The 16,086-nt window shown below is 42.7% G+C and overlaps 1 protein-coding gene and 1 non-coding gene across 4 annotated transcripts in view; one reads left to right on the forward strand and one right to left on the reverse strand.

Moving 5' to 3' along the window:
- Window positions 1-15,845, reverse strand: part of ARIH2 (ariadne RBR E3 ubiquitin protein ligase 2) — a 39,472-nt gene extending 23,627 nt beyond the window's left edge. The window contains exons 1-3 of one of the 3 annotated variants that reach the window (XM_070359890.1): window positions 15,682-15,845; window positions 12,920-12,995; window positions 11,198-11,540 (exon numbers count right to left, since the gene is read on the reverse strand). In XM_070359890.1, coding sequence (XP_070215991.1) covers window positions 11,198-11,446 — 249 coding nt within the window. In that variant the 5' untranslated portion in view covers window positions 11,447-11,540; window positions 12,920-12,995; window positions 15,682-15,845. Of the gene's footprint in view, window positions 1-11,197; window positions 11,541-12,919; window positions 12,996-15,681 lie in introns of those variants that run through there. The other 2 variants (XM_070359888.1, XM_005909357.3) reach the window with 2 other exon arrangements.
- Window positions 4,898-4,970, forward strand: TRNAG-UCC (transfer RNA glycine (anticodon UCC)). Its single transcript has one exon. It is a non-coding gene; the product is annotated as a tRNA-Gly (tRNA).
- Window positions 15,846-16,086: the final 241 nt, after the last annotated feature.

Genomic DNA, 16,086 nt, shown 5'->3' on the forward strand with positions numbered 1-16,086 from the left:
AAAGAAAATGGTTCATAAAAAGCATTTTGATGAAAAGGAACAATGCCTGCCACTCCATCCCAGCCCATCCTGATCCTCTCCCAGTTTCCCAGCCAGGACAAGTCTCTCCCAGTCACTGGTCTGGGTTCTTCTGGTTGTTACCAACATCACTGAGCACGCCCGTAATTCTCCACCAGACCTAGCCTACTTATGCCACTGCCTACCCACTCCCATCCCAGCCCCAACTTCTGAATATTTAAATCACTATTTTCAGTTTCTCTATCTGTAGCCTTTGTAATCTTAAGACATAGTTTACAGGACCAGAGCTGCATTTCCACCCCTGAGCTTCCACTGGCACTCTCCTTGGCCCACTCAAAGAAGAACGTTTGTACATCTGGCATAAATACATTAGTAGTAGCTGCCAATCACGCATACTTGTGCCACATGGTGTGTTTGCTTTGTATTTATTTGACTTGTGATTTTTGTGTGTAGTTTTTCTGCTTTCCATGGGAATTCTAATTCCCTTCCCCCTTATGACGAGTTCTATGGTTTCTCATCATCTTTCAACTTCTTCATTCTATCTATTGCTAGGAATCCACCTCACCCCTATTCCAGAAGAAATTTTTCTTGGATCCCACCAAGTTTCTGTTCCAATCTGGGCTGACCATTTTCCAGGCCTGCTACAAGCAGAACATGGGATTTTTCATTGGACTGCCAAGTTAGTTTAATTATTTCTTGAATTATTATTTTTCTTTTTTGAACTTCATCTTGAATTACTTCAGCAAAGGTACAGAAGTAAATTTTTGGAGTCCTTGCTCATCTGAAAATAAGTTTATTTTTGCAATGACAGAATTGTAGATTAAAAACTCTCTTCCCTCAGGACTTGGAAGACCATTGCACCACTGTCTTCTGCTTGTCAATGCTGGAGACTGGAGACATGAGTCCCATGTCTTTTAGAAGACCTGGCGTATCTTTATGGAAACCTTTAAGGTTTTCTGTTCTTGTTTTTCTGAAATTTCATAGGGACAATTCTGGCAATGGCTCTTTCTTTACCCTTCTGGGCAACAGACAAGACACTTTCAATACAAAAACTGTTCCTCCCTCTGGCTCTTGGAAATCTTCTTCTTTTACTTTTTTGATCTTTTTGTTTCCTTCAATTTTTTTTGTTCTCACTTGCCACAAATTCTGGTAAATCCTGGGTATCTGGATTGATCTCCATGTCTCTTTTTTCACACACCCACACACATATACATGTATATATATATATATATAGCCTGTATTTTGGCTTTATGTTGAGAGATTTTCTTGGTTTTATCTTCTGATCTATCTATGGTATATTTTTTAACTTGGCAAACCCATAATTCATCTTCACAGGTTCTTTTCTGCTTTGATTTTCTTCCTGATGGCATCTCTGATTGTTTTATAGAAGCCACATCTTCTTGAATATCTTGGCAAATACTACATGCTGTTGCTGTTGCTAAGTCGCTTCAGTCGTGTCCGACTCTGTGCGACCCCATAGACAGCAGCCCACTAGGCTCCTCTGTCCCTGGGATTCTCCAGGCAAGAATACTGGAGTGGGTTACCATTTCCTTCTCCAATGCATGAAAGTGAAAAGTGAAAGTGAAGTCGCTCAGTCGTGCCCGACTCTTAGCAACCCCAAGGACTGGAGCCTACAAGGCTCCTCCGTCCATGGGATTTTCCAGGCAAGAGTACTGGAGTGGGGTGCCATTGCCTTCTCTGAAATACTACATAGTGCACTTTTAAAAACAAGCAAAATTACTTATTGGTCTATATCAGTTACAGTCAATTTCTCTGTTTCTCTTTCATTATGCATGTTTTCCTCAAATGTCTGGGGATTCTTGGTTAGAATCACCATTCACAATAAACAAAATGAAGGGCAACAAGGGGGATGAAGTACTGATACAGGCTACAACTTGGAAGAACCTCAAAAACTTATGCTAAGAGAGCCACCAGCCACACAAGGTCACATATTCATGATTCCATTTCTATAACATATATAGGTAAATCCAGAGATACAGAAAGCAGATTTGTTGTTGCCAGAGACACAGGGAGTGGAGAGTATACATGCTTACTGGGTACCAAGTTTCCGTTTTGGGGGTGATGAAAATGTTCTGCAACTAGATGAAGAAGATGACTGCCCAACACCATGAGTGTATTAACATGCCACTGAACTGTACACTTTCAAAAGTGAATTTTATGTGGATGTTACAACTTGTAAAAAGGGAGTCTCAGGAAATGAACCCTAACTCTATGCACATGAACAGAACCATGCAACTGCCAGGCTTCTCTTTAGGGTGACTGATCAGAAGCAGCTATTATTCAAAATGACAAATAAAGATAGCTAAATCTGATCTTCTCTAAGTGCCTGATTTCCCTAAGATTATCCAGATTATTTTGCCAAGAGAGAGACCATGTGGGGGCAGGGCTGACTGTCCCACATACAGACCTTTAATTAATCCTCCCATCTGCAGCACATTTACCTTCTCCCGTCTAAGTCAGTCAGATCAAAGCCCACAACCTCTTCAAAGACATGCTGGACAAACCGGCTCCCATGTGCAATGATGTCCCATATGCTCCTCCTACATGTTCTCTTTGTTATTCTGTGTTTGTAACATATAGTTCGGAGAAGGCAATGGCACCCCACTCCAGTACTCTTGCCTGGAAAATCCCATGGACAGAGGAGCCTGGTAGGCTGCAGTCCATGGGGTCGCTAAGAGTCGGACACGACTGAGCGACTTCACTTTCACTTTTCACTTTCATGCATTGGAGAAGGAAATGGCAACCCACTCCAGTGTTCTTGCCTGGAGAATCCCATGGACGGGGAAGCCTGGTGGGCTGCCGTCTGTGGGGTTGCACAGAGTCAGACACGACTGAAGTGACTTAGCAGCAGCAGCAGCAACATATGTTTGCCTTTACCTTCATTTTCATGGTATTTAAAAATGGAGAAGCACTTCCATATTTACCTCATGCTCTTTAATAATCTTTCTGCCCTCTTCAGCTCACTGGGCAATCATTAATTTATTTTCCTTTACAACAGATAAGTTTGTATTTTCTAGCATGTTATAGGATTGAAATCATAAATTGCTTATTCCCCCCACCACCACCCCTGAGTCCCCTCATGCAGCATATTCTGAGATTTATCAATGGTACTTGTATGAGCAGCCCACTCTCTTTATATTGATGAGAGTGTGCTGTTCTGCGGGTAAGCCACTATTTGTTCATTCATCTGTTTGTAGATATTTAGGTTGTTTCCAGTTTTTGGCTATTGCAAATCAAACTGCTCTAGAGAGCCAAATACCAAACAAAAACAAATGCAGAAGGGACAAATGTATGTGAGGGCAGCCAACCAACCTGAAGCAAAGACTTGTGTTCTACTAGAGTGTCATAAAAGGAAAAGCCTTTAAAGTATTCACATTGTATTTATGATTGCAGATACTATTAGTCATTTTCACAGCTACTCATTATCAACGTGGACATAAGAACCCACTTTTATTTTGATAAGGAAATATGAAGTTATATTTAGATACCAAAAATATTACAGGAATCCTATTCAATTTGTGAGTACAGGTGGGCAGTTTACATCCTACTCCCATTCTGGTTACAAAACCAGCGCACTCCAAATGTTGGATGTATCTTTTCGCAGCCAAAAGAGGATGTACTGCTCACTCCTCATTTCAACTGGATCGTTTCACAATTTTTTTGTATTTCCACAGGAATATAATGTCAAATACCTCATCTCATCTCTGAAGATTGTTTTATTACATCTGCACAAAGTTCAAACGTCTTCCATATAAGAACTGCCAAAGCTAAATCTGACATGCACACCAAGCTAGGAACCACACACCTACCAGGTATATACCATCTATATTTGAAAGTCAGCTGGCATCATGGAAGCCCTTAAACAAGCATATCGTCTATTTACAAACGGAAACATACAGAAGTAGAACCTTGGGGTTAGATGCTCAACTTTTGCAATTATTGGCCTGGGCTTATTTAGACAGTCATATCAACAACAAGCAACACTTACTGAGATCAAAACATAACCAGGCATTTTTGCTCAGTGCTGTTTATACAAAAAAAAGTATACAAAAAAAAAACTCTTCATCTCAAAGAGTTCAGTTCCTGGCATACAAACAACTAGTATCAGTATATATCAAGAAACATGCAAAAAGGGGGGCAGAGTAAATATCTGAATCTGCCTGGAGATCAGAGAGGGCTTCACGGGAGAAGGGAACCAAGGGTAAGTCCCCAGTTTCCAGCCTGGTGGATGGTGGTATTACCGATGAAGATAGAGAATCCAGAAAGCCAGGTTGGATGGCACTGGAATATTGTAAAAGGCAGCAAGACTGGAAAATGATGGTGAGCACACTGAAGAGACCAGTAAAAGTCTAAAACAAGGGAAAAAGGAAATGTGTGGGTAGAGCATGTACTGGGCAGGAAAGAAACTGCTAGTCAAAGAGAGCAGCATTCCCAGATAGAGACCACTCTTTGTTCACGACTATAACAGCTCTGTTGTCCTGTTAAAACTCTCCAAACAAACATCTCGCTCTTCCTGCATGTTCCTTCCTCTATTTATGATTGATTACTTGTGGTTATCACAGCAAAACCATTTCATGGTTTTAAAGGGTTATGATAGGCTAGAGAAAAGAGAACACAACACAAGCGTCGAATTCTGAAATTCATGTCAGTTTAAGTAATCAAGCCACAGCAGGACACATTTCAGGTTAAGCAGGATGCAAAGCTTCCTGCTGTCTCAGTCTGTACCTCTTCTCAAATCTTTGCTCTAACTCTTCCCTCTATCAGACAGAGAAATCAAATCCTTTACATTTTCCTAGGGCAGCAGGGGAGCAAAACTGGGGCAGAGCAAAAGTTAAAGTCCTTGGGGGTGTTTGGGAATTCCCTGGTGGTCCAGTGGTTAGGGCTCTGTGCTTCCACTGCAGGGGCCACAGGTTTGATCCCTGGCTGGGGAACTAAAGGTCCCACATGGTGTGTGGCAAGGCAGAAAAAAAAAAGTAAGGTGGCATCTTAAAAACAGGATCCTTAGTAAAGGATCACAGAATGAAGTAAGCTAAGCAAGCTAAGCACTTCAGCAAGGAGTGCCATCAATGCAGGCACGAGACCAACACTGCAGTTAACTAGAAATGCAGAAACAAAAGACAAGACCATATTCCCCTATAACCTCTTTCTGGTCCCAATTCAAAATTCAGTTTGTGTTATTTTTACTTTTCTTATCATAGGCCCCACGAGAAAGACATCAGAGTATTTGGATGAGGGCAAGAGAGCCCCAAGTCCATGATCCAAGTACTACAGGCACACTCAGAATCGTCAGTCAGTAACACATCACCCAGAACCTTCTGCAATTTGGTTCCTACCCTGTGACTCAAAACGCACAATCCTGAGAATGTGTTCCAAGGAACCACAGCACATATGTGACAGCAATATTCTCGTTCTTCAACTCTTGCCCCGCTTCTACCATGACCATGTTTAAACACTCACGTGCCAGGCACTTTACGTGCATTATCTCACTTAATGCTGTGAAGAAGGTATTAATTATCACTACTTCATAGATGAGGAAACTGAAGCTTACAGATGTTGAGAAACTTGCCCATGGTCATGTTATATTACATGGCAGAAGAGGAAGTGGAACTCAGGCTAGCCTGACCACTGGTAGTGCAGACTCAACAACACACGGGCCGCGTCCATGAAAATGCTCACAGCAATATAACCAGTCCCCGCAACTGTAACACACAAGTACTCCCCTAAATGCCTAACGGGGAAAGCCGGAGCAAATTATGGTTCAAAAACAAGACAATGTGTTATACATAAAAGAACATATGAGGATGAAGTATAAACAAGAGGAAGTGTTTGAAATTCACATTTTTAAAGACAGAATATATAACTACATGCACATAATGAATACTGGAATGTACTGTCACCCAGAGTAGAGATTTTCCATTTTGTTCCCAGCTATTTTCCCAGTGCCTAACACATAGCAGATGCTCAATAAATACTAGCTGAATGAATGAATTGCGGAACAGTAACACATCTGTGAATATGGACAAGACCTGTGGGATAATAAGCAAGGAGGAAAGCTTTTATTTTAGGCTAACAAAATTATGAACGGTATTCTTTAGTGGAATTAGAATCACCCCCTTGATCACACAGTTCCTAAGGCAGTGTGCAAGTACAACAAAAGACCAGAATGAAAGCTGGCCTTGAATCTCATGGAGAGCTTCTTTTCCAAAAGGCAGGCAGCATGTGGTACGTGGTGCCAGGTACACAGTGAGGGCACGAAGTCAATGATAACAATAACCTTTCTAAGCTGGCCAGACAGGGACAACTCTAGCACTAGTTGCTCTTAGGCAATTCTCAATGTCACTCTGGACATTTCTCATCTCCCTTTAAAAAATACATTTACACACCAGTAAAACACTTACCAGACTTCCAGACTAAAAAGCATGCTGAAGTATGTCAACACATCCACTAACGACCAACTATTCGAAACACAAGAATTTAATCTAGATTCTAGTGAGATAGAGGCACGCAAAGAAACCTGACATCAGACCATAAAAATAGAAATCAGACGGCTGCTCAGCACACAAACATTTAGTGTTACTGGGCCCAGCTTAAAGACACTTTCCCATGAGCAGTAACATGAAAACAATCATTACTTGGTTAATTAATGAATGTATAAATAAAACTAACACATGTTCTTACATTCAGCTATACCAGGATATAAGAAAGTTAATTTAATAAATACAATTAGTCTTTTCCAGATGTTATATAAGAACTTAGTGCTACTTGAGAGAAAGAATAAATATAAGGTAATTCATGATTCACCCACAAAAGGGAAAAATGACCCACAGAAGAAGTTGGAGAGATTTTCCAGCCACAATTTGCTGAATAGCAAGCACTAGAGCTTAAAACAAATTCAAGCAAGAGGGTGGCAGAATAGTCTTCTGGGGAACATTCCCCAGCTCTACTGCAGTTAATACAGCAATTTGTAAGGCAAGAACCATAGTAAAAACACTCCCAATAATCAGTCTATATCTCTAACCCTATTTGAAGAAAACCAGGCTTGAGAAAAGTGAGCAGCACAGTTCAGCACTGAAGTTTAAAAAAATCTAATTCTTTCCTTCAACAGTAAAGACACTTTAGGTGGCATTCATGATCTTCTATTTTATTCCTTTTTACCTACACATCTGAGTCTCCACTCCAGCCCAGAAGGTAACTTCCCGGCCCCATGCCTAACTGACCCGGGAAATTCTGTTACTCCCACTCCTGCCACATCCCATCTTGAGGTTCTCTTATCACCACAAAGCTCACAGAGCTCACAGGCAGCTCTACGGACCAGATTTAGTCCAAAATGGACTCTCTTCTCCTTTCTGAAGCCCGGGCGGGGCTCTGAGCAGCAACATCCCACCTTCCCTGCCCACAGCCCTAACAAACTGCTGAGAGAAGGAGCACAATGCAGGAGGCACCTCCAGCCCATAAGCACTCAAAGCCAGCCTGGGCTCTGTCTGGGGCTGGACCGTGACTGAGCCCCTTCTTGAGTAGCCTGACAGCAAATGCCCCCTGAGATTCAGGGAACAAGTACCAGCAGGATTCACTGAATGATGAAATTCTTCCAAGTTAAAGTGAAAGTGAAGTCGCTCAGTCGTGTCCAACTCTTTGCGACCCCGTGGACTGTAGCCCACCAGGCTCCTCCATCCATGGGATTCTCCAGGCAAGAATACTGGAGTGGGTTGCCATTTCCTTCTCCAGGGGATCTTCCCGACCCAGGGATCAAACCCAGGTCTCCAACATTGCAGGCAGACGCTTTAACCTCTGAGCCACCAGGGAAGCCCACATTTTGTAATAAAAAGGGCCTGTTATTACTAGAGAAGGCCTCCCAAATCTATCGCAGCAACAATAATTTTTTGTGTAAGTTTCATACAAAGACCAGGTAACTTTGCTCATTTTTTGAAGACTTGAATATCACTAAAATATTCGTCAGAGATTTCCCCCTCTTACTTCACAATCTACCTCACTGGCAACCATTTCATCTTTCACAACTATTCCATTCGTGTAGGATGACAGCTTGTTCTCTAACAAGGCTTCTGTTTTGCCATTATTTGAACATCAGCAGTTTTCCCTCTACCCCGTAACAGGTAAGCATTTTCTCCTTTGTCTATTCTCAGCCCTGAAATTTGATTTTTCTGGGCACTTTCTTTTCTCAATTAATGATCTTACTCAAGAACTGGTCGCAGAATACATATACGAAGTTACCCTCTGATAGCAAGGGCCCTCACTAAACCAAAAGCCCAGTGTCCCAGACAGCTGGGAATTTTCTGCCTAAGAGACTGGAAATCCCAAAAGGTAACAGAAGGTTTAACTATAGTTAGTCTACGGCTCATCCACAGGTGACTGCCAGAACACAACAGAATGAAAAACACCGATCAGTGGCTAACTGATGCCACTTCTCCAACTCAGCTTTTGCTCATGGACAGCTAGCTGTTCACGAGGCTCTAACGTGGAACTACACACACACCACATTTCCTATTAGCCAAATAACACCTAAACCGTGTTAAAGAAATATCTCAATAAGTCACGAGTGTGCAAACAGTACGTGATCGGTGAGGGAAATCAGCAGTGACCTGGGTGACGATTACTGAGCTCCTTTCTCACAGACACATGCAACAGGAGTGCGAGTAGCTAAAGCGCCCGTGAACACCATTCTCTAAACTCAACACTTCAATGACTTCCTCTTACCTCAAAAAATTTCAAATGCAAAAGTAAAACCAATGCTAGGTTTTAGCCAGCCTGAAAGAGGAAGACTGTGTGATTCCTTCTTCCTGTACTCTTGAGCAAGCCGTTTCTGCCTGTCCTCCTTGGTCAAATTCCTGCACCTCTTAGAACACCATGGAGCCCCCTTACACGCAGCCAAGCCACCAGAAGAGCCAGGACCTTGGCTGCCCAGGCCCAGAATGGAAATGGTGTTAACACACTCCTCAGTGACGGAGGGGAAAAAAAAATCCAGCTTCCTTTTCTACCATCATTCAGAATTTCATGGATTATTTTCCTCTCTGCATTATTTTCCATTTAACCCTTTCCTGGGGTTTCAACTTTCTTCCTTCTCTCTTTGTTCCTTCATCTCTGTTCCTGGTTCTTTTTGTCCTATTTTTCCTGATCTTGCAGGCGAGAATAATGCCCTTTTACAACAGTAGAGGATGGGCAGCACGGACTAGGGAATCGAGCTCATACCAATAAAATCAGCGACATCATCAGCAGTTGACAAAATCCACAGTGCCCCCAAAGTATTCAATGCCTGCTATGGATGAACACTGTGATAGGAATGACGGGGGAGACGAGATAAAAAAGTAGTTTCTGCCCTCTGTCAAGTGACAAGCAGTGAAGAGAACATCCCCAAATACGTGAAAACGTAAGAACAACATCAAGCAGTTAGAAGATTGCACTGTATGAGTTAACAGACTTGGGTTGTAACATTTGGGCCCTGGGTCCACAACAGGAGCCAACCACTGTGTTCTAGAAGGTTGCAAGGAGGCTCCCTCAGGGAGGGCACAAGGTAGGCCTGAAAGAGCCGTGAGGGTCCGAACAATTAAGGAGAGGGCCTCCCCAGGCCCACAATAAGACAGCCTAATAAAAAGGCAAGGAGTAAAATGGTGTATTTTATGGGTTTTACTACAATTAAAAAAAAAGGGAGGAAAAGGCCTGTGCCCCTCAGCTGTCTCCAGCAGAGAAAGAAAGCTGGCACGGGGGCTTAACAAACTGAGAGTTCCTATGCATAGGTGGAAACATCCTGATGAACTTTGCCAACTGATACTGTCCAGAACCACATACCCGACAATTCCTTCTCTAATTTTAAATACCAACACCATGTAAAATATGGTTGAAGAAAAAGAAACTAGTTGACCAGAGAGGAGAGGTGGGAATAATGACGAAGGAAGAGATCTGCGATCTCTTTTCTCCCAGGGAAATGCCCCAGCAACTCTGCTATTGTTATGAGCAGAAATCCCTAACCCAGAAGTTCCAATGTGTCTTCATTCTTCGAGTTTTCTGCTGAGCGCGAGAGAGGAAACCTGCCCATTTCTAGAAGTGAGTTGCACAAAATCTTTAGCTTTCAGCTTCTAGCTAGCTGCTAATAAAGCCCTAAGTATCCAAATCCAAGGTATTAGTTAACATCTGCTGATCACCTGGAAAAAAAAAAAATTCCTGGACTAGTAGGATAAAGCAACGTTTACAGTATGGCACACCTTCGTTATTTCCATTTCAATACCAAAATGAACATTATTTGGTTGACATCATGCCCATGTGCTCTTGATCTTCAGTTTTAGCGAACAACAAAATCCATGCAACAGCTCCTGAAAGGAAGGTCAGTGAAAACAGTAAAGTAGGAGAAATGTTCCCACTTTCACATGATGGTCCACGTGAAAGGACAAACGTGCTGGGACACTGTCTAAACGACTATCATAATCCACAGTCAGAGGTGTCCCATGTGTTTTACTCTGTACTAGTTCGATATTATGTAATACAACATGTCCATTGTGAGGATAATACCTGGCCTAAGGTGCCAGACATTGAAAACCATGCTAGTTGAAGTGTTAAAAATAATCATCAATTCTGTTACTTACAATTTCAATTTCACACCCCCTCAAATCAATGAAATACAAGCTATGAGAACTTACTTTATTCTTAGTTACTGCTAAAATTCCTTTCAACATCAGACATTAGTCACCAGTATATGAAACAAACGAACTCATTAGCCTAGAAGCACCGATTCTTCACAGCAAACAGGGAGATCTAGGAGCTTCTCTTAAGAGATTTATCAATCGCCCACACACTGTTGGGTGATTCTGATGTTTATCCTATTTTATGAGGATAAAATCTCATAAAATTTCATAAGACTTTCTGAAACAAGTGTTAATCTACACAGCTCTGCTTCTGTGTATTTCTGGTCTATCTCCCCTGAATCCACTCCACCCCGCCTTTCTAATTCCTAGTAGTCTGAGAAGCTGAGGTCCTCTGATACGCATCTTAGACAACACAAATACATCAGATGTGTCCAGAGGATGCAACACATAATTCAGTTAGGTTTCAAGCTACAGACCATTTAACCAGGCCGGAGGAGACTTTAGCAACAGCTCATATTTAGATTTAATTTCAGGGATTACACTTGGGAGTTGACAACACTGCTCACCTTTAGGACAGAAGCTAAGCTGGTCATGTGCTCATTGAGGGCACCCTCGGACTCCTTGTAGGTCAAGCACGTGAACTGGTACTCCTCAGGGTCGAAGGAGTCGGCCCCCTGCTGCTCCACATCGCTGGCCACTCCCACGTAATAGTCCTCTATGTCCCCAGGGTCCTCGTCCTCTTCCTCCTCCTCACAATTTGGGTCATAGTCCTCTTCGTTGCTGTCAGACCCCTGGCTATTCATGTCCACAGACATCTTAACATCCAGTCAAGTTGCAGATCAGGAAAGCAGTTTTTTTCCCTCCCCCCAAACTTCACCACTTTCTCAAACTCATTAGTGTTTTTGTCTTCTAAGGGAGGAAAAGAAAAAAATATGTGTTAGTTACTTTCACTGTGAAAAGCTGTAACAGAAATCATTCAAGAACCAAAATGGCACAGCACTGGTCCTACCCCTACTATGGCCTATTCCAACTCTCCTCTCATCCAGGAAACCTCACCATCATCTCCCTGCCCAGGCTTTTCAAAGGGAAACCCTTTCCTGGAGGGGCAGAAGCAGTTAACAATGGTAACTTCACATGAAGGGTCTGGCATGAAAGAGTAAGGCTGTCTGTTCCATGTCAAGGAGTCAAATTCCCACAGAGTTGTCCTTCCTGCCAGGGTCCTTAAGAGAGAAGCACATTCCCACAGCTGATTGCCCAGAGTGGAAGTATCCTAAAGGCTAAAGAGCCAATGTTTAAATTTTCTTAGCCAATCGTGCCCTACTGAGTGGTGACACAGACAGAACATAAATAGGGACACAGTTCCATCCCACTACAATTTCTGGGGAAATAATACCAGTGTTTTACAGACATTGCTCTCAGATATATGGGGAAAAAAGTGCATAGTAAAGAAAAAATAAAAACCACACAGCTCTTCAACATCAACATCCTCCTCTTGTCTGCAAAGGTAACTGATTTTTCCACTTTAAAGGGTTCTACTAATCCTCTAAAAGAGGTACTGAGAGGCAAAGAAACTGACCCAATAGTGAAGGAAAACTACAGATATACTACTTTGGCAGGATCGAGCCTAGGAAAAAACAGAATCTACTACAGTAAAGAAACAAGATCAAATGGCAACAGCTACTGAAAAATCCTCATAGATCAAAATGTGACTCGATTACATATAAATGAAAAGAGAATACTAGTTGAAAAAGTAAAACAGTCACATATTTTAACTCTTAGAGACGATTTTGGCAAATACCCATTAACTTCTCTACACAAGAACTATTTCAAGTGACTGTTTCCAAGGAACAGTATCAAACAGTGATTTAAATCTAAAACTAAGAGGACCTTAAAATGCAAGAGCATGTGGACTGAATGGAATGAGATAATTTATATAACCAAATCTGGATTAAATACCAAAGTAAATTTAAAACCTATTTGAAGTAGATAATCTCTCCAAAAAATTAATAATAAAAAAAGATTAAAATGAATGTCTACTGAATATGTAACCAGTCTAAAGGACTACAGAGTCACATTTTAATGATATTATAAAAAGATGAGTGAATCTACCTCTGATATTTTACCTATAAATGCTTAAATTAAAAGAAAAGTCACACTAATGAGAGAGCAATAATATATTTTCAGTTTGACTTTTAACAAATTGTGTTATATGCTAGAACCACCTAATCACAACTGAACTGAACTATTTTTCCTTTAGGAGAAAGAATTAATCTTTAAATTAAAAATACCTGTAAATCTAGAAGATCTTGCAGGAAGATGTCACCTAAATAGTCATTCATATAATTTCATTCATATAATTTCCATCTAAAATGAAAAAAGATAAATCTATTTACATACTGTAAAATTGGTAGCCTGCGTTCACAAATTTTAAAAATAAAGACATTTAAAAGAACAAGCAGCAAAGGACCAGAAATTATTTTCTTGTAAGTCCCACAGAAATCCACTTCATAATTATATATTGACAAGAGTTACATGGCCTTCTAAAAAAAGAAAGTATTTAAAATAAACAGCTAATAATAATCTAACCTCGGGTAACCAGTTCCCTCTCATTCGTTCCCTCTGTTTGAAAGTCCACTACTTCACTTTTTTTTTCTTTAATTTTTATTGGATTATAGTTGATTTACAGTGCTGTGTACTACCTCACTTGAATTTTTCAGATTTTCTAAGTTAACTACTATAATTTCAATCTTAAATGATAGAGATTGACAAAGCAAATTTTAACTGACTTGAACTGGGCTTTTATCATAAAGTCATCTCCATTGCTGTACTCTAACACTTACAGAATACTGTTAATATTTCAGCTCTCACTTTATTTATGAAAAATTATTTTCAAATTAAAAAAGTCCACAAGAGAAAATAAAACAAAAATAAAAAAAAAAAAAAAAAAAAAACAAAAAACGGGGGGGAGGGTGCAATTTCCTAGTGGTCTAGTGGTTAGGGCTTAAAAAAAAGGAAAAAAAATATTCCTAGTACAATACCCAATATTAACACCCATTTGTACCTCTCTTCTGACATGCTCAAGGCCTACTTGACCTTCTCAGAGCTACAGATCCCTCTATCAAAGACTAAATAAGTACTACTCACTTACTTAATCCGAAATTTTAGGTCCATGTTTTCATCCTTTTAAATTTCTTGGAAAACCAGCGATAACTTTCAAAGAAATACTTCTAACACAGACAGGCAAATATAAACTAAATGAAAACCAAAGTCCAAACAATGATTGTGGAAGACGATTTGCAAAATAGTAGAGGAACAACAGATTTTTTAAGTCTGTTTTCTTCTATCTGCATTTTTACGTAAGATACTGCTTATTAGGCATATAAGCATAAATAGCATTACAAATACTGCTCCCATCTATAAAATAATCACTACCAAGGACAGCTTTCATTTAATGAGAGCCAATTTCAGGTCAGACTCATTCTCATTAAATGTTTATAACCCTACAAAGTGGCGATCGTCCTCTTCCTACACATGAGGAAACTAGAGTTCAAAAAGATTAAGCAACTTGCCCAGGACCACAGTGCTGACAACCAGTAGAATCCAGCATCATACTTTTCACCAGATCTATGATCTATGAGGACTCACAATACCCCATGCACCCTCCCACAGAGCCGAATACTATCCAAAGCTACCTACAACCACAACAAAAAAAGCAGTTTTCACTTTCTCTGGATTTCTTGCCAGGACTGGCGCTTCTCACCAGCTAAATATTCAAGAAGCAGGGGAAAACTTCAGGCTCCCTTCCAAAAAGGGGAACACCATTTCATACTTACTGGGTGCTCTAGGTCCAGATTTAAATAAAATCTTAATTACTAATCTTTTCAAAGTTAAATATCCCTATTCTGTTTGAAAGAGTGCTGACACTGTTTCAAGGGGCCAGTATGTTATTGCTTCATTAACACAACAGATGATAGATAACGCTTTGATTTCCTTCGGATGTTAAACATTAGCCTTACGTCCCAAACAGGCAAGGAGTAACAGAAATTACTGCGCTCCCCCACCCCGCATCAAAGTCACGTGTTCATAAGAGCTGCCAACCATCCTGGGCTAAGGAATTCAAACTGAAGAATTCTCAGTATAAGGCTGACAAGAACAAGACAACAGACTTTTTGATATCAATGTTTACTCCAGATATATTTAGCACTTAAGTGTCATTTACTAAATCCACATTTCCGAAGAAAACTCGTTGGTACAAAAATATGAACCCTGTCTAATGGGGTAGCCACTAACCACTTGTGGTCATTTACATTTAACTCAAAGATTAAATAAAACCTGACACTTGGATTTTCAGTCGCACTAGCCATAAGTCAATGGCCACGTGTAGCAGCTAGTGGCTATCCTACTGAACAGCAAAGGTACAGAATAGGACCAGTGTGGCAGAAAGTTCTATGGGACAGAATAACAATCAGCACTGAGGTGAAGTCATCCGAGAACCCGATCGCCTCTCCGGCGGCTACCACAAGCGGCGTCCGGTGAGGCGGCGACGCAGCTCCAGGGCCGCCTGTCCCAATCCCAGGCGCCGGAATATATCCGCGAGGACACGGAGTCCACGCGCAGGGGGCCCCTCACCGGCAGGCGTTAACAAACCGCGCGGGGAGGGGGGCACTGCGAGAGCTCCCGATGATGACCCGAGTGGGGAGCCCCCGGAGGCGCCGCGTTTCCCCGGCACGCCCGGCGGGGAGGGCCTAGATGCGCCCGGCACCAGTCGGTCAGAGGCGCTGGCCTGCGACCTCTCGGCGAACTGCAGGCGGCGGGAGGCGGAAAGACCGAGAGACATCAGGCGCCGGTGCGCCCTGGCCTCGGCCACCGGCAGCTCATCAGCGGGATGGCGGAGAGCCCTGAGACCCAGTGCGAGATGCCGGGGGCGCCGGGACCTCGCAGGCAGCGACGAAGGCGGAGCCCCGGCAGGGCTAGGGAGGCGCGCGGAGAGCCCACCCCCTCCCCCGGCCCGCCGGGGTAAACAAGGCCGCGACTCGCGCCGCGCACTTACCAGGAGCCGCAGCCCCGCAGCCGCTGAGCCCGGGCGGGCCAGACCGGGTCGGGCCAGGCCAGAAGAACCGGACCCAGGCGCGGCGGCGGCGGAGGCGGCGGGCCAACGCTGGTCAAGGCCCGCGCTGCTTCCTCCGGCGGAGCCGTCGCCGCAGCTCCGGAAGTGCTCGGAGCGGTTGCGTCACTTCCCGCCCGGGGTCGCCCGGCGGTCGCCGGGGTCGCGACAGGCGCTGGGTAATAACGCCTCTCTGCGGACACTTCACTCCAGCCCAGCGCAGCGACCCGAGTACGCCCGCAGCAAGGCTGGCGCCGACGGCTAGCAAAGGAGAGGCTTCTTGGAAAGCTGTCACTGCATCGCCGCGGGCTTTCGCCTACCAGCGCCCCCGGCCTGGATCCTTTCAACCAG

This window comes from Bos mutus, chromosome 22, assembly GCF_027580195.1.
Source record: "Bos mutus isolate GX-2022 chromosome 22, NWIPB_WYAK_1.1, whole genome shotgun sequence".
NCBI classification, from domain to species: domain Eukaryota; kingdom Metazoa; phylum Chordata; class Mammalia; order Artiodactyla; family Bovidae; genus Bos; species Bos mutus.